The sequence below is a fragment of the Gossypium hirsutum genome, chromosome D02, assembly GCF_007990345.1.
Source record: "Gossypium hirsutum isolate 1008001.06 chromosome D02, Gossypium_hirsutum_v2.1, whole genome shotgun sequence".
Lineage (NCBI taxonomy): Eukaryota > Viridiplantae > Streptophyta > Magnoliopsida > Malvales > Malvaceae > Gossypium > Gossypium hirsutum.
In genome coordinates, this window is record NC_053438.1 from 8,263,252 (window position 1) to 8,289,059 (window position 25,808).

Below are 25,808 nucleotides of genomic sequence, written 5' to 3' on the forward strand. Positions count from 1 at the left end.
GTCACTACCCAAAGTATTAAATCAGACTTCAATACCGATAACCTTAGAACACATATCCAAGTTTATTCCCCATTATAAAAAAGTCATGCAAACTACTCACAAGAACTCATGTAAACATTTCTTCTTTCTAAATCCCCATACTTTTCATAAACAATAACCTCTCTCCCCACTCTGATCTTTCCTCTTCCTATAAATTCATTATTTTATAAATAAATTTTAGATTTTCATAAGGTGAAAGCTATTATCTTTCGAGAACTCAAGCACATTCCTAGCTTCAAGAGACTGTATTGAAAATTCTCTTTTAAAAAAACCAAAAAAGGAAAATTGGAAAACTTAGTGAAATGAACCGGTCTTGTTAATGTCTCCTCGCAAGATTTTGTTTCGTTCTTCTTTATATATTTTTTTATATAACTTCTTCCAATCTTTAAATTGAAAATTTTACGTCATAGATCGCATAAAGAAGTCCGCGACCAAGACACACTCTAATGTTTCCTTTTTGTTTATTGGGGGTCATTTGGTATACTGGAAGTGACTCAAGTCCTACTTAGATCTAGCTAAATTGCAAACCTTGTATTTTATCAGGGTTAATTATTATAAATACTAAGTAATAAATATATACAGAATTTAAATCCTTTAGGACTCTCTTATTGTAGATGAGAATTAATCTCAACTATTGTGTAATTTGACCTGTACCGTTGGATCTAGGGAAGCTCAGCTATAAATAGAGTCTTTCCCCTCCATTTGATAATTGAGTTAAAGAATATATTAAGAGTATTTACTCAAACACTTGGTTTGCGCTGTTTTCCTTTGGCTTTTCTATTTCTTGTTGCTCTGTTATGTGAGTTTGCTTCGGTGCCTTGGAGAATTTCTGCAAGAATTCTCATTTTTCAAGAGTAGACTGATTTAGGCAAATTTGAATCCAAAAAATTGTCTAAGGTCACGTGATTTACCATATTAAAATTCTAGTCCCGTGACATTTACACATGCTTAAATTCATATAATTCTTGATTATTACAATAATAATATTATTAATTAAGCTAAGACATAATTAACCATTTTTTCTCAATTTAGATAATTTACTACAAATTAAATAGGAAAACTGCAAAATTAATTGCTTCATCAACTTTTATTGAGTTGAGGATCGGTTTCCCAAAAATGTTTTTTTTCTAATTAATCACCAATGGTTTAAGATTTGTCCTCAAAAGGATGTGGTTTAAGATATTGGCATGAAAAAGTTCCTCAAACATGAAAAAACATATATTTATGAAAGTTTGGAGAATTTAAGAGGCAAATCTATGTGTGTATACTCCCTCCAACTAATGACATTAAATTATGGCCTAATTGGCAGAGCCATTCCCATGCTTCTTCTGCACCCATTGCCTGCAATTATTTCACATTCAAAGGAATTTTTGTGTGTGGTTAATACGAGGTTTGAAAGCAACTTAATTAAGCATATAGATGTTAGATCATGTGTAGCTTCTTCCACTTCTCATAATTTCGCAACTTTGCCTCCTTCTCTATAACCAATTTTTTAAAATTAATCTAGTTTTCGATAAGTTCATCTGATACCCCGACCCATTTTTATTTTAACTTCAGAGGCCGAGTATCGAAGTATTGCAAACACAGACTGTTGACTTAACCTGGTTTGTTGTTCTTCTCACTGAACTTGGGGAGCATCTGGTGTGACGATAGAGGGACAATTCAGTGCATTTTTGTGCGTGAAAAGGTTGCTCAAGGTGATCTACAAATCAATCATGTTCACCAAACCTCTTTTAGAGGTGTCTTTTACCAGCTTGAGTATGCACTTTACAAAATGTTGACCTACCATGTTTTGTTTCCACAAACTTGAAAACAGTAGATAATGAGGTTGAGGAATTTAACACATGTTAAATGTGTGTGCGTTGTTAACTAATATAACTGAATTAGTTAGAGACTGTTAGCTAGTTAATGTTATTAGGTAATTAGTTATTCAGTTAACCCTCTTGATCAGCTTTCTATATATAGTTGAGTCTTTGTAATTCATCATTGAGTTCTATGTTGCTTTTCTCACTTTCACTGTTTTTTAGCTTCTTGTTAATATAACTTTATGGCATACAACATTAAGAATGTTGTAGTAATTTATGTAATTACACAAAACAATACTAAATTTGTAATAATTTATATATAATGTAAAAAATTATAAAAATGTTTTTCAAGTTATTTTAATTAAAATTTTATATAAAATAAAAATATTGGTTATTTTGAAAAGTTGATGTCCTGTCCCGTGACAAACAAGTCAGAATAGTCTATACAGATAAAAAAAATGAGCTTGAAATTTGCAAATGGCGAGACCCATGTAGAAATGGGCATAAAAACAACAAAGACACTTTGGCACTTTGGGTCTCTGCCCCTCCACCTATATCATTGGGCTTCTCGTGAAAATTTGGCACTTTGGCAAGGCCACATTGACTTGATTTAGGGCCCCTTTTGGATGCCTTGAACGTTCTAATTTCTTCTTTCAAAAATATAACCTCACTTTTTATCTTCTTCTTCTTCTTTATCCCTAAAAGTTAAAATAGTTTATGACACAACCTTATTTCTTTTCACGTTTGGGAACCTTAATGCTCGTACAAAATTATTTAAGTTGTTTCACGAAAAACCTAACTCTCAAACTTTTAAATTGCACCGATTAAGTTTTTTGACCAATATTTATTGTCTTTGACTGTTACATCATTGACGTGGCTATTAACGGCGCTAATGTGGCGGTCCATATTAGCGATATTTGATGACATGCCATGCCAAAAAAAGAAATAAATAAAATTAAAAACATTATTTAAAACTTTATGTTCGGAACAAACTTAGATAAATGGTTGAATAAATTTCAAAAAAGTTTTTAAAAAAACATTAACAATTTATTTTGGCAGTATAGAGTAATTGAATGAAAAAGTAATTACAAAGAATTGTAATTCCTTAGACGTTTGGCTGATAGAGTGTAATTACATCGTAATCTCATATGTCATGTTTGGTAGTACAAATTGTAATTACAGAGTTACATAATTTACATTTAAAAAAATATTAATTACTATAAAAAAATTATTAATATGATAAAAATAATTTGTAAATAAGTAACAAGAATTAAAACCAAGTCATCATATGTATCGTGTTAGTCTATAAAAGTAGTTGATAATACGATTACTAATAAAAATAACAAGAAAAGTAAACATCATATGCAATTTTATCTGATTATTCTAATGCATATTTGTTAGATTATTCTCTCTTTAATATTTAACATATGCTCATTACCATCTTCTGTTGGTCTTGGACCGAGTTCATATCATATGAATTTGAATATGCATCAGTAAGATTATTAAGATATCCTTCTTCCATATTCTCTTCGAAGTATAGGTTATCTCAAATTCCACCTAAATTATAGTTATGAAATATGCAACATTTTAGTACAAGCCAATCTTTTTTTTTTATGCTATACTAAGGTAATGTTAATATAGGAAATATTTTTTAGAACAATAAATATCTTTTCAACCACATTAGGATCGACCTTATAATATAGTCCAAATGGTTTGTAGCTTTAATTATAAAAACTTATATAAATTTAACTTGGAGAAAGAATTATGTTATGTTATATCATTTTTCGCAATACATAAATTAAGTAAGAAATAATATAAAATTTATAATATATAACTTTATAAAAAAGTTTTATAAATTTCCAGTAGCTTTCATAACACTTTTTATAAATAATATATGATAAAAAGAACAATAATATTTTTCTTTATGAATAAGTATATAATTTTTATAATATATGGTACGGACATATAAATAAGTTATGTCCATACTCCTTGGCAATATTTATTTATAAATAAATATATTATAACATTTTTATAACATGCAACTTATTTTTTATAATAAACTTTTTTTACCATAGCTTTAGAATTTTTAGGATTTAAATAAAATAATTTTTTTGTTATAACATTATAAATTAGATAAATTAGTTTTTACAATATAAGTTTTTAGGATTTACAATATAAGATTTTTTATCATAACCGTTCCAAGCATTCCTACATGTTTATGTTTATAATATATATTTTTATAACTTGTATAGAAATATTAAAAAAAATTAAATTTGCCTCTCCTAAAAATTAAAAAGTGTAATTAAGGTATTCCAATTACACCCAATTCATTGAGACTCATCAATTACAATAGTTACACAAACATACTACCCTGGTACGATTTCGAGCAATTATTACCAAATCCAATTTTTAAGACACATACATGCTTAAAATGTCTCTTTTATAATATGGGATTATTATATTTACTTTAACAAACCAAAAGGCCCAAACACATACATGATTTCAAAAAACAGGCTAAGCTAAATTATGAGGCCCAAAACTCAAATTGGGGTTTGAAGCAAAAAAGAAAGCCTTTTAAGCCTTGTCAAAGGTCAATGACCCAAATCAAACAAACACCTAGAACAGATCCAATGGAATCCATTTAAAATTCCACCTATAAATTTTTCAATTTTTTTATTTTATGCAATTAAATTAAGGATAAATATTTGGTTAGTGCATTTTTTATTCTGAAAACGATTTTAAAAAATCGAAATATATATATTTTTAATATTTTACTATATTTTTATAGTACTTGTAGGATAAACACAACCCAAAATTGCTGAAGCAAGGTAGGGGTTAATGTGAAAGAGATTGATGGTGGGTCAAAAACTTGGAGTGACAAAGTCTCCCTTAAAACAGCATGTGTGTCAGTCACACCTTTATAAAATGATGTCAACATGTAGATGCTTTTTGAAATTAGTAAATGTTTTTTTGAGTCAGAAAGGAACATGGGATTGGTCTTAGGCCTAATCGGGTATGGTTTTAGCCGATTAGATTTCAAAACAGAGATTGTGTTTTGTGTCAGATTTCGGCTATTTTCTACGCATGAATTGGGCTGCCGGATTGCTTTCAACTTCGGCCCAGGTTTTCACATTACTCCTCCTCACCCAATCATGTCGGTGGGATTTTATTTATTATTTAATCTTGGTGTGCGAAAAACGAATAACAAATCAGATTTTTATAAAACTGTGATTTCACGACATCCTTATCCCTTTTCAATGGGAGAATGACAAATCAAGTTTTCCTTCTAACTTTCAGCTTCTTTCTGTTGAAAAAATCCATATTCAACTAAAAATACTGAAAATTATGAGAAAAAATTCTGATTTGTTATTTTCTTATTGAAAAGGGATAAGAATGACGAGAAATCATTATAATATATTGAAATCATTATATGAAATCACAGTTTCATATAATCATTTCTCATGAAAACACTTCAATTTATATTAAATTTTGGAACACTCGAGTAACAAAAATATATTGAAATTTATAATGTATTAAATTCAAATTTTATTTTATTATTTTATATTTTTATATAGAATATATAGAAAAAACAGTGATATTTTAATCATTATTCAATTAAATTGATGCCTATTTAACTCTTGATATGAGATCAATTAAGTGATTACCATAATTGAAACACTAAAAAGATAATCAAAATTGATGGAAAAAGTTAGCTTAATTTTGCAAAATAACATGTTCTCAACTGGGAAATACCCTACCTATGATCCATGAAAATTTTGAATCTGGATGTAACAGGAGATTGAAACTAATAATAATTTTCCAATGGGCCATGCAATATGTAGCAATCAAACAATTAATATTTCTTGAAAGCTTCTTCTTCCATGGTTGGACCTTTTAATTAAAAAAGCTTGAGTTTGACAATGGCAAATGAATGTTGAAATGTCGTCCAGTGCAGAGGCAACAAAGTGGCCTCCTTGTTGACCATTTGAAACCACACCCCCCATTCAATAATTGAATGCCAACTCCTAACATAATCCCATGTGCCATTGACACTTTGTTTTAGTCAGCTGCTTCTCTATTTTATGAGTATTATATATTCAAATTGGGTGGATCTTATTCTTTCTCCAACACTTCTGACCTTACATATATAGATAGATTATCCTTGTTTGACTTCCTGTATGCCAACAGTCTTCACAGGGTTTGATTTTTTTGTAAAAGGTTGAAGGTTGCATACACATTAAGACCTGAAAATGACCTACTGAAAACACTTGTGTTTTTTTCATATAAATCAGTTGTATTTAATTTGGGATCTTTATTCTTTAATCGAAATGAATGGATTAATCGATTAAATCGAATTTTTTATAATAATTAGAAAACTTAAGATATATTGTATGTTTAAACAGTGATTTAGAAATGGTAGAATAAGTAGGTGCTGTGAGCTGCAGTGGAGGAAGAATTGTTATAGTTGGACATGTTGTATTCTATGTACTATGTTTCTATTGTCATATGCGTCGCCTGAATTATATATAGACGGCTTTAACCCTCAAAAAAATAATTAAAAAATATTATAAAATAATTACGAGCTAAGTTAGAAGATTGTTTTAGGAGACTAAAAATGAACAAAAATATTTTAAGGAAAAAGTGCAATTTATAAATATTAAGGGTAAACTATAAAAATAGTCACATTTGTTTATCTTAATTAAATTGCATTTTTATATGTTACGTAAGACATCCAAGTTGGCATTTAAAATTTATTTAGATTGCCACGTAGGACTGTAGTTAGGGAGGCAACGAAACTTACCAGTAGAGTGACCATTTCGTAACAAAGTGATAACGTAAATGATTAAAACGTAATATTTTAAACATAAATAACTAAAATATAATTTGAGACAAATAAAAGTGAGTTCACCCAAATATTAAAGAAATTAATAGATAATTATGCATTTTTTGAGGCCAAGACTATTATATGCTCTTCTCCCTCAGACTTGATTTGAATAAAAGTATTATCATTTTTTTGATTCGATTCGGTTCGAATTATTATTTATTAATTAATATATATTTATTTTAATTTAATTATAAAATATATAAATTAAAAAAAAAAGTAGAAGAGGGGAGGGCAAAGTGACGTGCACGCAAAGCGAGGGTGATATTATGTACTGAGGGGTGAGTGGCACTTTCTTAGTTTTTTAATTAATTAATTAATTAAATTAAAGTGATTTTGTCTGTTTGTGTTTGAGAGAGAGAGAGACGAACGCGTTTTAACGTTTGCCAGTTTTATTTTTTCTTTTATAAGTCGGGATAACTGTTGACTTTGACTTCTACATTTCCCTTTTTTAATTATTTATTTATTTTAGTTTTCAAATAAATAAATAATTAATTGCAAACAAATCTCTGACTCACATTGCTAACTGCCCCATTGCCGCAATCTCCGCTATTCGTTTCCCATTCTAATTCCATTTTCCAGTCTTCCTTCCTCTTCTTCTAGATATCTTGTTTTTCTCTCTCTCTCACTCTGTTTTTTTTTTAAATAATTAAGAGTGTTTTGGACACCAGAGTTAAACACGGCATAATAAAATATATTACTTATATTTGATCTAATTCGAATATTATTGAGTTGAGCATGAGTAATTACACTCACAACCTTCGGTTAATAGTAGCAAGCATGGTGGAATGCATGTTTCATTGAATATTAATCAACCACATGTTTGTTGCAGGATTAAATGTTTGGTTTGGCAAATCACGTAGTTTTAGGTGATTTTTTGGGTTCAAATCATGTTTAAGTCAATCTACTCTCAAAAAGTAAAATTCTTGTAAAAATTTTCTATGGCACCGAAACAAAACAGAAGCAAATATGAAAGATAACACCAAGTGTTTACTTAAATGCTATTAATAGTATAAAAGATTACAACTAAGTGAATACGAATGAGAGGAAGACCTTTATTTATAATTAAGTTTTGATTTAAACTCTATACAATATTATCCCTTTAGGATTTAAATTATTTACTCCGGTAACTTTTGTTTTACTGAAATGTTTCACTTGGCCACCAAAACTTCAAGTAGATAGGTTTTTTCATGAATTCCATAAGTTAGACCAACTTAAGCGGGTCAAATGAATCATGTTTAGTAAGTTAACCTCTATAGAATGTTTTGTACGCAATAATCACGAGATTTGATTCGCAACTCGTGACACATACCGTTACATTTAAGTAACCCAAACTTAAATATGCAACAATTACCAAGAATTTCTAAGTATTAACTTTGAGATTAAAAAAGAAGACCAATTAATATATATTAGTTATTGACTTGGTCCAAATATAAACAAGACGCTTGTGGATGTCTAATTCAAGTTGTTGGATTGACTATGCAGTCTAGTCTAGAATTTATGGTATAAAGATGGAAAGAGACTAATTAAGAAATAATATTAATAAAATAATAAAAGTGGAGTATATAATAAGTATCATACAGATTAGTTGATTATTATGTTTATTTAATTTAAATTTTATTATATGCGAGTTCGGTTAAAAATATTTTAATTATTAGTCTCATCATATATGTAATAATATGTTTCAATTATAAATATTCGGAAGTATATTATTTGAAATTGTAACTATACAAGTAATTGAATAAATTAATTAGAATGAAGGAATAAATCATCATATCTCCACCCATACATATTAATATTTAAAATATATATATTAAGTTGATTGTTGTCAATACGGAAAAACGTGGGTTCGAGAATGTTGGAACGCATTATTCTCCTATTTGTGAATTGAGAAAATGGATATGATCAGAACCTACTATGTATATTATCATTAAAAATATACGTTTATGGATTATTGTTTGTTTATTTATTTCTAGAATCTAACTTTCGTATAATAATCTGTAATCAAGAGGAAGAAGTTTTCTCTTACAGCCTTCGTTAGTGGGATCATGATGTCAACATTAATCTAGAATCAGAATCATGGCACATGAAGAAATTTATTGTGAACCCAAGATTAGTTTCTTTTAATATTTAATTAATTGTTTTTAAAACAACAAACAATGAATCCAAACTTGGGTTTCGCAATTCATGGATGAAAATAAATTATATTTTAGAATTAATTAGACAAGTCGATGAAATCACAAGGAATAATATTTAGTATACTGTTAATGAAATTTTTAGACTTGAGTCAGAGATTATAGCAAGTTTAAACCCGGTAACATCCGACAATTTTACTATCCGAGGTGGAATAAAAAAATATTTTGAAAATCCAAACTACCATTTTAATTAAAAACTGAAATTTTACTAGTTTTACTTTCTTGCCTTGCTTGCCACGATGGCAAAATCAGTGCAAAAGCATATCATATCATAAGTGGGGTATGATTTTAATTTAATTTTTAATATAATCCCATGGCTAAAACCAATCATTAAGCTATGAATTTCTTTTATTTATGATTGATTGATTTTTGGTAAAAACTAACTTACCTTTTTTCTTCTTTTTTTTCAATTCAATGGGAAAACGTAATGTTTTAAATATATGAATATAAATATAGGTGTTTTATAGGAGATGATAAAAGGCTACACACTACATTTCCCCTCACTAAATACGGTCCATCGTCTACATCTTAGCCATTAATATTATTGCTAAACTCATTTAATTAAATAAATAGATAAATAAAAGAAGAGAATAAAACATATATATAAAAGGATATATTTGGGTAAAGATCAATCATCAATTAATACCATCATTAATACACTTCAACCTCTCCATGTAAGCTGGATCATAATCGAGGTACATTCAGTTTTGAAAAAAAATTATGAATTTGTACTATGCTAATATGATTTAAGTTTATATACGTTAATACAAGTCCCAGCAGGAAAAAATGGTGGTGCAATGAAAACCGGTTTACCTAAACAAATGTGGAAGCCAAGAGGAAGGCAAGGAAGAAGGAAGGATAATAAAGGAGATTGAGAGTTAAGTAAATGCTTAGGGTTGCTGAATGGCTCAAGATCCCTCTTTCATTGTTCTACAGGATATTTATAGGGAGGGAGGTCTAGTGCTCAATGATGTCATGTCATTGACAAATCTGGGACATGGTGGTCGTGTGGTTGGCTAGGTGGCGAGGCCATTGTACATGAGTTTTCGTCAAGTGTGGTGTAGCTCTAATATAGTACGAGGTTGTTACGTCTAGTAGTCACCTCTTGAAGTGAGTGCGTTCTCACCAAAAGTGAGTAGTCTGGGGGATGTAAGGTGGTAGACCAACTTGGCATTCCTTGGTGGAGAGCTAAGGCTATGTTTGGATTAATAAACAAAAATGCGACAAAAAATCAGAACAGTTTTATGGTTAAAATGTGCTTATAGTCCTTATACTTTTTTAGCAAAGAGGTTAAAAGGAATTAAATTAAATTTATTAATATTTAATCAAAGAGGCCAAGGCTGCCTAGTGCCTATGTCCCTAACTAGGCCCTATATTTTATTTTTGGGTAAATGTTGATCCGTAAGTGATAAATTTTCGTAAAAAATAATACATTAAATGCAAATTTTATTTAATTAATACCTAAAAACCCAACTTTTTTTTATAAAAAAAACTATTATTATTCAAAAGCTTTGACCTTTTGACCAGGTCATGGCGTTAGCGTCTCAGAATTCAAATGGGTTGTATAATTTTAGATTAGACTTTTTGGAGCCAATGGTCAACAATAACTCAACATTAATTAACTTCATTGTCTTTTGCCCGGTCGGTGTTCTATGTATCCTAGAGTCTGATTCCCCAACCAAGCGCCCAAACTTGTCCGTCATTCTCACGCTCCTTCCTCCGTGATCCCTTTTCACAATCCCATGCACGTGAAATCAGTACCCGTTTTCAGTTTTCACACAGACATTTTGCGATTGGAAAATTTCCAGTTTTCTTTTTCTCTTTTTCGTTTCTCCGATATAATAAAATCAATTAATTTACAACATAATATTAAAATAATAAAAAAATCTGATCTGGAATTTGTTCTTAAAAAATCCCCGTAAGTGTTTCACAATGTGAAGAATTTATTTGCAGGAAAAGGAAAAACTTATTTATTTAACTTAATTTTCTCTCAAATTAAATAAAATTTAATCAAATAGAAAATGAATGAATGTTGAAGTAGTCGTAGTTGTTTGTCGACGGCGTTAGCTTGTCGGGAAAGAGGTGGGCGAGTAAGTATGTGGAGCTGACGTATATATTGTGTCAGCATTTACAACGCGCTTATTTTTATTTTTATTATTTCAAGTACAAATTACTTTATTGGAAAATGCCAAAATTTGAAATTAAAAAAATGCCAAACGGACGTTTCTTTTTATTTATATATTATTGAAAATTTGAGAATAGTAATAATCAACTAAAGCGCCCTTATGCTCTTCTTTTGTTGAAAAAAAAAAATAAAAGATAATGAAAACTAATTTTTTAAAATAAATAATTTAGATTATTAAAAAATATATTAAATAATTATTAATTAGTCCCGATTATAGTAGTATAGTATATAGGAGTCTATAAATATTATGTTGCACATGGAGGCTTAAGAGTGGAAAAGTTTCATAGATTTATCTTTTCCTCTTGTCTTTCTAGGAAATTATTCTCAAATGAGTCAACAAAATGTTTAGATGATAAATTTACAAATGGGTAAATTAAAACTAGATTATCAAAGAGAACAAATTAACTCAGTTTTTAATTTAAAATAATTAAAAATCAAGTTATACGCCTAGGCCTATAATGGTTATAAATGTGCTTCTCCCCCCTTGCAAATCGAGTTCGAGCCGCTTAAATTTCCCCTATTCAGCAATTACCGGATACCATTACTCGAAGTCAATGCTCTCACCTTTGGAGGTCTCTTTCTAGGGTATGACCCTTGTTTTGTGAGAACTTAGCCTGGTTAGTAGGAAATGACACTAGTATTTGTTGTTTGAAAGATTCTTGGATTCTCACAATAGGTCCTTTAATAACGCAAAGTCCTGCTCGTGCTAATCTGGATTTGGATTGCACTCTTAGCGAATTGGTTATGCCAGATGGAGTTTGGAATCTTGACATGTTTCGTGTCTGGTTGTCAGAGGATATGGTTAAGCAAATAGGGGCTGCAGAGAGTTAGATTTTTCCTTTGGTTAACGTCTAAGCAAAGACTTCTAACTAATGCGAAGCGTACTCGACGGGGAATTGGACATAGTAGTTCTTGCCCTCTTGGTGGCCACGAAACAGAGGATACTCTTCATGTGCTTCGGAATTATTCGACAGCAAAGGAAGTTTGAACTCATATTGTCCCAATTGATCAACAACACATATTTTTCTCTTGGACTCTTCAAGATTGGTTGGCTTCTGACCTTTGTTTTCACACGAGGGGTTATTTGGTCTTGTCTTTTTGGATTAATTATTTGGCGCATCTGGAAGAATAAGAATAACTTCCAAAATATTACATGGTTAACACTTGAGATTGTCAAAGCTTCTTTTAGTTGGGCTCAGTAGTATGAGTTAAGCCATAATGGATATTTGCACAATTCCATACTTCTGGTTCTTGAGCACCCTAGTAGGTACGTGGGTACACTTATTCACTGATGGTGCAGTGGCTAGAGATATTGGAAATGCTTCTACTGGTGGTGTGTTGTGTGACCAGCTTGGAAATCAGATCTTGGGGTTCAATCACTATTTGGAGAGATGCACACCTTTTGAGGCTGAGCTATGGGGTATTTTAGATGGTTTACTCATTCTGCTAAGTAAAGATTTTAAACGGGCCACGATTTAGACTGATAATCCGAAGGTGGTCAGGGCCTTACAAGATAATGGGATGGAGGATTCAGGAATCAATGTGATTAGGAGGGTCTAACGAATTATGAGATCTAAAGAACAGTGGTGAATTAGGTATGTTCCTAGAGAAGTCAAAATAGTTGCTGATCGGTTAGCTAAGTTGAGTTTGGCATGAAAGAAAAGCTTACAGGTTTTCGATGACGCTTCCAATGAAGTTTTTGGGATTCTACAACAAGACAAAGCTAATAGTGCTTTCGATCAATTTAATTTAATATTATCACAAAAAAAAAACTAAAAATATTTATGATGGAATTTGGAGTTTTAATGTTACGGTTAACTTTAACTAATCACTGATTAAAATTTATATTAAATGGTTGGCCGAAAATAGAAAAAGAGAGTCACATAAGTTTAGTTATAAAAATGGTGAGACAGAAGTTGTTTCTAACATAATGAAATACTACTTAGTATTTGATTAAGTTATTGAATATATATTATGTGAACTTACAGATTGACATGAAAATTAACTTGCAAATAATTCAATTACATCACACACACACACATATATATAATTGAAATGTGAAAAACACATGTGTATACATATAGCCCTATTTCATGAATTCATAGAATAACAATAAATAAATTTCAAAAATAAATTTGTCACTAAAAGATATGCTATTAATATATGATTTTATTCTTTTTATTGTTTACTTTCGAGAAATTTCACTCGAAATTTAAGAAAATCTGAATAAAAGTATTTGACCTAAAAAAGGATTTGAATAAAAAGAAGACACATCTAAACTATGGACTGAATTGGATTTAAATATTTAAGACTCAGAACTTGATTTAACCTAGTATGTTTTCTAATTATATAATATAATATATTATTTTTTATTTATTTTTATGTGAGTTGCATTACATAAAAAATTAATCGACAATAATATATGATATTATAATGTAAACATTAGTAATCTTTGTAAAAATTATTGAAAAAAATTATATGAATAAACTTAAAAAGAAATGCTAATTATAAGGATTATTATCATATACACTACAAGCGAGTGTAGGATGATGTCATTTTGTTTCTAGGATGTAATAAAACAAAGAAAATTATTTGGTACACTATGGAAATTTTAAACTTCATAAACAGGGTTAGGGGTTAACAAGTGCACTAGTAAAATATTAAAAAATAAACATGCATGCCAAATATTTACCCATACAATAATATTAAATAATTAAGAATCACACTTAGACATTATTTTAAATCTGGTTGGATAATTAAGAGAATAATTATTTTAAATGTACTAATATTATATATCAACTCACCTGATTTGGATAAACGCCTGATTAGCTTAATTAAATTTTGAAAAAATTTAAAAAGTTAAAAAGCAGAACCGCGAAAAGAGACGGGCCCCGTCCACACACATAACCGGTTAAACCGGTTAGGAATACGCGTACGCAAAAGTGGACCCAAAAAAGAAGAGAGGGAGGTCCAAAAGCAATAAATGCCCTCCCAATACCCTGCTCTTTAAAATCGACACGTACCGTATTCATAATTAACCGGCAAATGGCGGTCACCTTCTTCCCAAAAATTCCAAGCTGTTATCCAAATTATTAACCCAAAAATCCATTCACATTTCACACTTGAAAAGAAACACACACCCCCAATACAATACTCCCCCCACCATTTCCTCCCTAGTTTTGTTCAATAAAAAAGGAAACAGAATATGTGAATAGTTTTATGGAGAAGAAGAACGAGAATAATCCCATGGCGAATATGAGATTTTCCGATGAGATTCCGTCAGTCTTTGGTGGTGGTGGTGGTGGGAGCATCTTTGACATGGCGGGAACATCATGTGAAGGCAGTGGTGGAGATAAGTGGGGGTCATTGGGTTTCATGGATTTGCTAGGTATCCATCAAGATTTTGTTGCTCCTTCTTTATTCGATTCTTTTCAGCCTTCGATTCTTCCACCATCCTCACCTCCATTACCAGTGTTTCACCACCATGATGATGATATATTACACGAACCCCACACTGACTCTAAGCAGCAGCACCTCAATCATCAGGCTGGTCTTTTGTCGCCGGCTTCCACCGTGCCGGAATCTTCCGAGGTCTTGAACAACCCCGCGACGCCAAACTCTTCTTCCATCTCTTCTTCTTCCAATGAATTAGCTGCAAATGATGAGCAAACCAAAGCTGGGGATGATGAAGACAAGACAAAGAAACCGTAAGCTTTTTCATCTTTTTTTAAGCTATGGGTTTCATCATGACTTACATACATATACATATTTGTAAGTGGTGGTTTTTTAAGTAAAGTTTGATGGGGTTTAGGTTGAAACCCAAAAAGAAGAATCCAAAAAGGCAAAGGGAACCCAGATTTGCCTTCATGACCAAGAGTGATATTGATCACTTAGATGATGGCTATAGATGGAGAAAATATGGGCAAAAAGCTGTGAAAAACAGCCCTTATCCCAGGTATATATATCAAATTTGTTTTTCTTTTTTAAATTAGTATATCAATTTTGAATATGTTCCTTGCATACCAAGAATTCAAAATTTCATAAAGAAAAAAAGTACTTTTGAATTAACTTTTTTAATTGTGGGGTTCTAATGTATGATTGAAAAACAGGAGCTATTATCGTTGCACTACGGCAGGATGTGGGGTGAAGAAGAGAGTCGAGAGGTCGTCCGACGATCCGACCATCGTCGTCACGACGTACGAAGGCCAGCATACGCATCCATGTCCGATAATGCCTCGAGGGGCCATCGGAATCGCACCGGACTCCTCCGCTTTCGGTGCTCCATCTTTCATTATTCCTCAACCTATGTACTTAAACCATCAACAGCAGCAGCAACAACAATTACAACCCTATATATATAACTCAACCCCTTCTTTGAACATCACCACAGCTAGCTCAAACATAATCCATCCCCCGTTCCCTGGTTTTCTTCAAGAGAAACCACGATTCAGTAACCCAAATCCTTCAGCTTTATCACATAGAGACCATGGGCTTCTTCAGGATATTGTTCCCTCACCGATGAGGACAGAAGCAAAGGAAGAAGATCAGTAGGAAAAAAATGGGTTTTTAATTATGTGTTTACTACTGGTATGTCGTTTTTCTAACCAACTCATCATCAAGAAAGAACCCCCACTTTTCACCATTTTTATGTCGCTTAATTATATGTTAATTATCTCTGTACAATTATTAGATCACTAGTGCTTTTTAGTAGTAGTTTTTTGTACTATTGGTTTTTCTTGTGGCTATTCTTTGTATTTAGGGAGTATTCAATCATATGGAGATATATTGGGCTTCTTTTACTTTTTTGCTTTCTTATAGCTTCAATGTGTGCACCCATGCATATATGATCATCAACATATAGATTATTAATAAGCTAGAGAGAGAAAGAGTTTAGGGTTAGGGTTTTTCTTGATGAGAAAAGTAGTTATAATTACTTATAGTACCTTTTTGTATGGGGACATATCAAATTGTTCAACTTTATGGGGAAAGAAAGGGGGCATTTCTACAATAATCAAGATGAGAAATCGACCCTAAAGGTAGGAGATGGTAGGGCAATGAAATTGAACAGATAATGTGTTTTGAAAAGTTTATTATTATGATTAGTAGACTCCAACTTTGATATTTTTCAGAGTGTTAATGACTACTACTCTAGTAACTAAGCGAACCCATATCGGGTATTCGGGTGTAATATAGCAGGTATTGGAGTACATACAATGCATGGAGGGTTCAAAGATATGAATACAACAGTATAACTTTTAACCATTCCTCCACCATTAATTAGCTTTTTGGATCTCCCTTTTTAAGCTAATTAACAGGGAAGAGATGGAGGGTCAATAAATGATGGAATATGAACAACTTAGCAAGGAAATGGATAGTGCTATAATCTCTAGATATTACAAGGAATGGCGAGAGATTTTTCCCATATATCACTGTCTCAGCAATATTAAGCTCTAGGAACAAGGTACAGTACTCCTCAACATGCTAAGCTACTTATATATATGTATATATATATGTGTGGTCATACGTATAAAGATATTGTATTTAAAGCAGAGTTATGAAGAAAGTTAAACTTTCTGAATACAAATAGCAATAGCTCATATATATAATATAGGGCAATATTCAGTTTGCATGCATACCTTTGGATTTCATTTAAAAGAATATTTCATACCCACCATAAGCTTATATTCTTTTGTTGAAATTATATATGCACTAGCATTATATATACATATATGTATATGTGAGTGTGTAATGTATGTATGTTTACATGTGTATGATTGCATATTTGCATTATATACATAATTTATAACATTAGTTTCGAATTAAATCACGGAATAACTCTTAATCTTTATTCTTTATCAAATAATCTTATTATCATTACACTCGTGAAAGATTAAATTGATTAGTTCAAGTTGTGTGAATAACAATAATAATTTTATCTGTTAGAGCATATTGTGGAAACATATATTATATTCATCATGTAAGAATAAAGATAAGGTACGTGAAAGAATGATTAAACTTTTTTCTCTTTTTCTTTTCTTTCAAAATTGTCTTATCAGTATCTTTTATTTAACGTCTTCAAATGTGGGATCCTTTTGGAAGATTTTTGCACATAACAGCTGGATTGAAATATTGTACACTTATATATATATATATATATATCATTTCTGCTTTGCATATACGTATATTTCAAGCTTTTTAGAAATGCTTTGCATATTGATACGTGTATGGACTTTACATATAATACGTAAAGAAGTAGTATAATTAAATTTAGAATTATCACTTTAAAGCACTTTATGGAAAATATATACGGGTAAAATATGAAGATAAAAATTGTTTAAGGATCAAACTCGAGACTTATGTTAACCGGAAATTTTAATATGAATCCTTTACTTCTATTGTCATGATTCGACATGTTTGAAATTTAAATGTTTTTTTCAAAAACATGTGATTCAAAGAAGTAGAAAACATAATATATGAAATGGAAAGTCTTTGGGCATATATAAATAATACATTGCGCATGCATACTTGTCATAAAAAGTAATGGTGAAATGACAAAATTGTTTGTTTGAATGTACATATGAGAGGAATTCAAGTTGTATTTTGTTTTCTTACATGAAAAGGCAATATTTTAAAAGTAGGATAAATAAATCAGATCAATTCGAGCAATTATAATAATAAATTATTTTATAGAAATGTATAAAGTGTGAATTCATAGGGAATTGTATGATGGTGCTTGGAAAGAAGATGTACATATAGAATGTAAACATAGGTTGGTCACTAGTTTACTCAAACGTCACAAGGAAGAAGAGATAGGATTCTTGCCTCGTGCTAATGAACATTTCCTCTATTGGTGGGCTAAATAGGGTTTGCTCAAACATTGCTGGAAAGTTAAAAAGATAGAAAGCTTGGTTGTTTCCTTAGAAAAACAAAAAGTTCTATCTTCTTATCCCAAATTTTCTGATGTAACAACTGTCATTAATCAAATTAGAAAGTAATGAAGCTACATAATCTGAAAAGAGACATCAGTCTCTATCCATGAGAAAAGAAATAGCAGATGTTGTGATTCGAATTTTTATTTTATTAAATATAAGATAATCTTGTACAACTTTAACATCGAATGACTACATAAAATTTTTTTTATATTTTTTTAAAATTTGATTTTTTTTAATAATTTAAATTTTTGTTATTGAAAGGTATAATCCCAAATTTAATCTTTTAGTTAGTTATATTTTTATCAATTTTACCTTTTAATTTTATTAAAAAAAAGTTGAATTTGACCATCAATATTCCAGAAAGAGTTGAATTGTTTCTTTTAACGAAAATACTGACCAAAACGTTAAATTTTTAAACATGAAAAATCGCATATACTTCATTCTAATTTTTTTTAATTTTATGAGGTTTTTATAATTTTTAAAATTATTTATTGACATGACATGCAAGACAAAGAGTGACATGTTAGTATGAAAGTACATATGGGCTATCCTGCAGGTTGTCACACTAACATCATTAAAATATTAATGTTTTAGTCCGCATTCCTGTTAAAAAAAGCGATCTGACTTTTTTAAATGTTAATGATTAAATTTAACTAATAAAAAGCCAAATTGACAAAAACTATAAACAGTGAAGGCTAAATTTAATATAATAATATATTTGAGAAAAAATATTGGAATTACATAAAAAAGAAGAAGGTATATTAATAGGAGTAGAGACATAAGTATAAGGGGTGTATGATTGTAGATGAGGTTCAACATCACATCTTGTCATCCCATTGTAAAAGAAATTAATAATTGAGAATTTGAGAGAATAAATTTGAGTTGTCTTTTTGAATTTTGAGCACTTAGATGCTATCTTGAGTTGTATGGGATCAAAATTATAGGTCTTTTTACTCTCCTACCCCCCAAAATATTATCTCTCTTACAAAAAAAAAGTTTAAATTTTAATAATATATGTGTTTCGAGCTGTATGTATTTTTCTAATATGGGGTTCGAGATGCATGGTTCAGTGTTTAAATTTCAAGGTTCAGGGTAAAAAGTTATTAAAATTATGTGTCAATGACATAGAAAAATGATTGAAATGTCATTGAATAATTGGAAAAGAGACCATGGATGATGTGGTGGGATGGATCCATAAAATAATTTCTCTCCCGTCCCCTTTTCTCTTGTATAAAAAAATATGTATCAAGTATAATCTGGCAAAAAGTATGAGCCTTAACATTCCGCTTATATTTGTAAATAATTAATTAATTTTATTTAAATCGTTTTAATTTTTTAGAAATATGTTACTTTTATTAATATTTAGAAATTTTATATTTTTAAAATTAGATTTTATTTTATTGAAATTTTAAGTATAAAAAAATTAATATATTTTTAATATCTATATTATAATATTATATAATATATAAAAAATAAACCAAGCTTTTGACTTTAAATATCAAAACTTGATTTCAGCTATATTTTCAACAGGTTTATTGAAATGAGTTGGGCTTTATGCTTTAGGTGTTTTACAAAATCAATAAAGAAGCGACCAAGACTCAAAGTTAGAGGTGCTCATGGGCCGGGCGGCTCGGCCCGGCCTGACGGTCCGCTCGAAATATGAGAGGGTTTGGATAAAAAAAATATAGGCCCGAAATATGGTATTGGGCAAAAAAAGAGGCCCGATTAAAAAACGGGCTGGGCCTCGGGCACCACTTTTTTAGCCCGGCCCGGCCCGGCCCGAATAATAAATAATAATAATAATTTTTTTAATTTTTTTAATTTTAAAATACTTTTTTTTAATTTTAAAAAATTTTTAAATTTTTTTAAAAAATACTTTTTAAATTTTTTAAATTTTAAAATGTTTTTAAAATTTTTATTTTAATTTTTAAAATAAATTTTTGGTATTTATTTTAAAAACGGGCCGGGCCGGACCCGGACCCGGGCTTATAAATTTTTTCCCGAGCCAGGCCTGGGCAAAATTCTAGGCCCATATTTTGGGCCGGGCCGAAATTTTTTCCCGGCCCGGCCCATGAGCATCTCTACTCACAATTTATCTGGGTTACATTTTCTTATAGCCAACCTACTCTTTTATTGAGCAGATGCTTATGTTTTGGGATCTGAGCCCATTACATTTGGGTTTAGACCTATTAGGTTGTGGTCTAACAAATAAAATTACAAATATTTAAAAAATTCATATTAAATCATCTAAATATTCATTATATTCAAATTTTATTCTCTATCGTTCATGCTATTTTTAATCTTATTGAAGCTAAATACTGTCGATTTAGACGCACCCTTAGACTAAGGTCTTTTTAGTAAGAATATATCTGTATTATATTTAAAAGTTAAAACTTTGAATGAGTTGGTGTTATTAGTCAACCAAACACGAAATGACTAAATAATCATTCCTTTTTATGAAGTAAATTATGTTAATATAAGAGTGCTTTTGTCTTTTTATGTTTATAACTTTTAAATAAAATCAATCAACACACATGGTGAGAGTCTCTCACCATTAGATTTATTCATGGGCTGAGCTACCTGCCTGCTCGAAATTTAGGAGGGTTCAGACAAAAATATTACGCTCGAAAAATGAGCTTGGGTAAAAAAAGTAGGCACTTTAAAATATGTGTTGGGCTCGGATTTGAACATTCAAAGCCTGAGCCCGACCCATTTTAAGTTTATAATACTTTATATTATGTTATTTTTATATATTATGTAATTTAAAATACATTGAAAATAAAATTATACTAAATATATAATACTACTCTAATGTAAACATTAAAATAATATTGGGATGACTATATAAAAAATTTCAATAAATAAACATTGTATAAAATTGTTAAATATTAAAATAAAATAAAATAAAATAAAATATTTTTAAAAAAAATTAAAACAATATAGGCGGGCCTAAAATGGGTTTAGATTAATTTTTTTTTACAAATATGGGCAAATTTGAGCAAAATTTTAGACTCAAATTTCGGGCCGAGCCGAGTTTGAGCAAGTATAAAATATATTAATATCATACTTAGATCCAACCCAACTCGGTCCATGAACACTAGTGAGAGTTAAACAACATTAACATTTCAACTAAAACTTCATTTGAATCATATATAAATTTTTAATAAAAAATTTTTTTAACCAACATCATAGATGTACTATAATCTACAGCAGCTTGCCCTTAGAGCTTCTCTTTAGTACTTGAAAAAGCTTTCAATCTGCAGCAGCACATGGCGTTAGGTATTATATTGTTACTCTCATGACGAAATACACCAAAAACTTGATCTCTTCCATTGCTTGACTGCTTCTTCCTTCACGTTTAAACCACCCCCTTTGCCTCAATTCATATATATATGATCTTTAAGTTGCAGTTTGTAAGTAGTAAAGAGTAGAAAGATGGCCAAGTGTTTCGTTTTATTATTTTTATGTTTGGTAATGGTTTCCATTAATGTTGCAAACACCATGAACGAAACATGCGTCGACGACATTAGTATAGTGTTGCAGATCGACTTGTATAAAAATAGCTGCCCGGAGGCAGAGTCCATCATCTACTCTTGGGTTGAAAATGCAGTATCACAGGACTCTAGAATGGCAGCTTCGTTGCTTCGGCTTCATTTCCATGATTGCTTTGTTAATGCAAGTCACACTTTTAATTTATGCTACTAATATTTATGTATTCATGTACAAATAATTGATGTTGGATGTGAGTTGTTTTTTTTTGGCAGGGTTGTGATGGCTCAGTGTTGTTGGATGATACTGAGGATTTCACCGGTGAGAAAACCGCACTGCCGAACTTGAATTCTCTGAGAGGATTTGAAGTAATCGACGCTATTAAATCGGAGCTCGAATCTGTTTGCCCTCAAACTGTTTCTTGTGCTGATATTCTTGCAACAGCTGCTAGAGACTCTGTCGTTATAGTGAGTTATATATACATCCGTATCTAATACTTATACCCGAGTCTGAGTAATGAAAATATAAAATTTGGGAATGCAGTCAGGGGGTCCGAGTTGGGAAGTGGAGATGGGGAGAAAAGACAGCTTGGGTGCTAGCAAAGAAGCAGCAACAAACAATATTCCAGGTCCAAATTCAACGGTGCCAATGCTTGTTGCCAAGTTCCAAAACGTTGGACTCTCATTCAATGACATGATTGCACTTTCTGGTGATGATTTTTTATGACAATGCACCTTGTATTTGTAAATGTCTCAATTACATAACCATGAAACCAAGCATTGGCATTGTTTTTGCAGGTGCACACACGTTGGGAATGGCTCGATGTTCGACATTTAGTTCACGGCTTCAAGGCTCAAATGGTCCAGATATTGACCTTGATTTCCTTCAAAACCTGCAGCAGCTGTGCTCACAAACGGATGGGAACTCAAGGCTTGCGCGACTTGATCTGGTCAGCCCTGCGACGTTTGACAACCAGTATTACATTAACCTTCTTTCCGGAGAGGGATTGCTGCCATCTGACCAGGCGCTTGTCACTGATGATTATCAAACTAGACAGCTTGTACTATCCTATGCTGAGGACCCTTTGGCCTTCTTTGAGGACTTCAAGAATTCGATGCTGAAAATGGGAAGCTTAGGGGTGCTAACAGGGACCGATGGCCAGATTCGGGGGAATTGCCGGGTTGTTAATTAATCAACTTCTTTGTTGCCGTTGCATTTGCTTTGCTCGACTTTGCATGGTTGTAACATTAAGAAGTTATTATGTAGTTATGGTTTAAGTGCATGTTTAGGAGTAACCTTATTTGGAATCTTAGTAGAATGCAATCTAATTATAATTGTCATTACAGAATGTCGATTTAGAGCAAAAAGAAGGATCTATTTCTAACTCTTTTATTATTATATCAATTACGTTACACATTTTTATGACCAAACTAATCAAGTCGACGGATTGCTTATGTGCCAAAAAAAGAAAAACATTTTTCTTCTACATGAACTCCAAGAAAAAGAAATCGATTCGAAAACAGGAATATCTTCGGGGGCACATGAAGCAGAGATTTCACAAAATAAGATCTCAAAAAGCAAAAGGATTCCACATTCAGTGAATAAGCATATCCCACTAGAAGTGTCTAAGGATTGCAATGGATCAAATTACAGAGGAGAGAGTACTATCATAGAAAAAAGCGAAGTTATAAAACAAAAGACCACCACAATTAGTATACATTAAGTTGAAAAAACATTTGTTAAAATACAGATATGGGTGATATATAAGTTCTATCCATGTAAACAAGCAGAAGTTGTAGGCATTTAATTAGGTAAAGCAAGAGCACCGTTGAAGAAGCTGTTTGAAAATGCTATATCTACCCTATAACCTCTTATAGATGCAAGTTTTTGAGAAACACAATTATGCATACACTCGGGCTTGGGTAGGAGCATAGGAGATGGGAATGTTAAATACTTAAAAAAAATGAAGAGTCAAAGCAATATAATAAACAACTTTTTAGGCCCAAATCAAAAGAAGGTTTAACCACCAACGCCTGGCCCTAGAGACAGCTTACCAGTCGGGTGATGACAGATTGGCGTAGTAACTCAAAACCATTTACCTGCCATACAACAACCATCCTCGGCAACCTAGCAAAGGCCAAGCCTCCGACTAATCATAGACCTATAAGGTTGTGTTAGCTGACCCTCCTGAGGACAATTAACCTCCCCATGTCAATATCCCCTAGTCCTCTCAAGACACATCAAGGAATACACGAGAAGACAACGAACCCTCACGCATGTCAACGAATCCTCCCACAACAAGTATAGCTAATGCCCACCTATTGGCACGCTCGTAGCAAGGATCTTACCAAGAAGGGTATACATAAGTCACTCTTACCACCTTCATACTCAAGACTTACTCCACTGTTACCCCTATCATACGGAAGTCTCAACCTCGCCCACCTCCAATCACCATGCCAACCTCGAATCACTCCTTAAGGCTCTTGGCCACCATGCAAACCTCCACCCCCCACCCCCCACCCCCCGGTCAAAGGCCTCAACACAACTAATAAGGTCTATCATAACCAAAGAACTATTGACATATTATGTAAACAAGGATCTCTTGCAATAGGATGCATGATATCACATTTCAAAGTCATTTATGGCACACAAGTTCAATCTACAAGTTAATAATTAGCATGAAAGATTTAAACCAAGCTGGTTCAAGGTCAAATCTAAGTTTTGTCAGTATCGTAGATGGAAATGTAGTTCAAGGAGGACATCTACTTAATGTTAATCTAAGTCCTTGTTTCTTTCTAAACAAGAAATCAATTTGGGGTCGGCTGAAACTTGAAAACCATGACAAAAAGCAACACCTAGCATCATACTAAGTTATAATTCAACAAGCAAGATTAATATTAACGTCAGAAAGAAGTATTGGTCTCCATGATTATAGTTTACTTGCATCACACAGAGGTGAACTTCTCTAGGATGAATGAAACAGAGACATTCTTAAAATGATCATCAAAGTCACAAACAACAAGAACTTAACAGAATTGAAAAACCATCAAATACAAAAGAAATAATATCATTTATCAGAAAATTTTCAAACTTCAATGGATCAGCATAGTATGAAATCCATATCCATGAAGCAAAAGAAAGCGTGTTAAAGAGTATCTAATCCAGACAAGAAGGAACCCTTCACTAGCCATTGAAGCAAAACACTTAAAACCCTTCATTTTTCCAGTCTTCCAGCCTACCAATTCCAAACTTGCAATACCCTCCCCAATTCAAAACTAACATAAGCATCAACACAAGCATACTGGATTTGCTCTAAAGAAAGCCGATAATCATTCCAATTACTGACCCCAATACTTTGAGGCTTCCTAACATCAGGAGCACCCAAAAGTATCTCAGCCAACTTCTCCATAGACAACTGTGGACTCAACCCATTTCTCTCAGCAGCAACATGACGAGCATCAACCACCCTGGAAACTGAAAGCCTATGCTCAGACCTCAACAACATAGCTATGTCACTATGGTTCCAAACTCCGACGAAAGTATTACGAGGATCATTCAAGAAGCGACGGAGAGATAAGGGCACGGTATCTGCATGTAGGAGTTGGAAGATGAGGCATTGATGTCCGATGCAAAGTTGAAGAGTGGCTGCTGCAGAGTGGGCGAGGGAAGAGTAAGGGCTCCATTGAACCCCGAGGCCGACGACGAGCCTGTGGCGACGGATACTGTGGAGACGAAGGACTCTGAAGAGCCAGTTGCGGACAACAGATGGGGTGGTGGTGACTGTGGTGATAATGGGAGTTGAGAAGAAAGTTACCGTGTAAGTTCGGAATCTGTATGGGTCTGGGTTGAAATGGGGCGAGATGGTGATGTAGTCATCATTCATGGCGGATTTGGGGACAATTTTTTAAGCCTATCAGAAATGGGATTTAGGTCAAACCTGTGGAAATGGATTGGTTAAAACAAGGCAGCGGTTAATAAGGATGGAAATTTGAGACAAAAGTTGCTATATTTCCTCCTTTTATTTTGTGAATTTAAGGAGAAAATATGAAAATAATGTAATCGCAAACTGCTGTATATCTGACTTCCTCTGCAAGTAACCTTTGCCTCGGGGATATTTAAGGGTAATTTTTTGTCCGTGACCTTTAATTTTTGTGTTTATTCCATTTCCAGTCATAACTTTTGAATCATTTCATTCTAATCTTTTATTTATTAAAATGATCCCATTTCCCCAATTATATCACGATTTTTAAGTTAATTGGCCTAAGATTTAATAATTTCAAA

At 31.8% G+C, this 25,808-nt stretch overlaps 3 protein-coding genes across 3 annotated transcripts; 2 read left to right on the forward strand and 1 right to left on the reverse strand.

Moving 5' to 3' along the window:
- Positions 1-14,326: 14,326 nt before the first annotated feature.
- On the forward strand, positions 14,327-15,702 carry LOC107910567 (probable WRKY transcription factor 48). The gene is given in 3 exon segments (NM_001327040.1): positions 14,327-14,813; positions 14,918-15,061; positions 15,216-15,702. Coding segments are annotated over 3 exon segments (1,047 nt in total). The 5' UTR covers positions 14,327-14,352; the 3' UTR covers positions 15,658-15,702.
- Positions 15,703-21,458: 5,756 nt separating this feature from the next.
- Positions 21,459-22,893, forward strand: LOC107908372 (peroxidase 40). The gene is made up of 4 exons (NM_001327000.2): positions 21,459-21,713; positions 21,803-21,994; positions 22,071-22,236; positions 22,325-22,893. Exons 1-4 carry the CDS (start codon positions 21,474-21,476, stop codon positions 22,717-22,719), a joined length of 993 nt encoding a protein of 330 aa, NP_001313929.2. The 5' UTR covers positions 21,459-21,473; the 3' UTR covers positions 22,720-22,893.
- Positions 22,894-24,578: 1,685 nt separating this feature from the next.
- Positions 24,579-25,540, reverse strand: LOC107908371 (Werner Syndrome-like exonuclease). The gene has a single exon (XM_016835550.2). It carries the CDS (start codon positions 25,408-25,410, stop codon positions 24,763-24,765), a length of 648 nt encoding a protein of 215 aa, XP_016691039.1. The 5' UTR covers positions 25,411-25,540; the 3' UTR covers positions 24,579-24,762.
- Positions 25,541-25,808: the final 268 nt, after the last annotated feature.

Excerpts from the sequence above, each read along its gene's own strand:
- LOC107908371 (XM_016835550.2), bottom strand. The coding sequence starts at position 25,410 with ATGAATGATGACTACATCACCATCTCGCCCCATTTCAACCCAGACCCA.
- LOC107908372 (NM_001327000.2), top strand. The coding sequence starts at position 21,474 with ATGGCCAAGTGTTTCGTTTTATTATTTTTATGTTTGGTAATGGTTTCC. Across the intron at positions 21,714-21,802 it reads TCCATGATTGCTTTGTTAAT|GGTTGTGATGGCTCAGTGTT; the intron begins GCAAGTCACACT and ends TTTTTTTGGCAG. Across the intron at positions 22,237-22,324 it reads TGACATGATTGCACTTTCTG|GTGCACACACGTTGGGAATG; the intron begins GTGATGATTTTT and ends TTGTTTTTGCAG.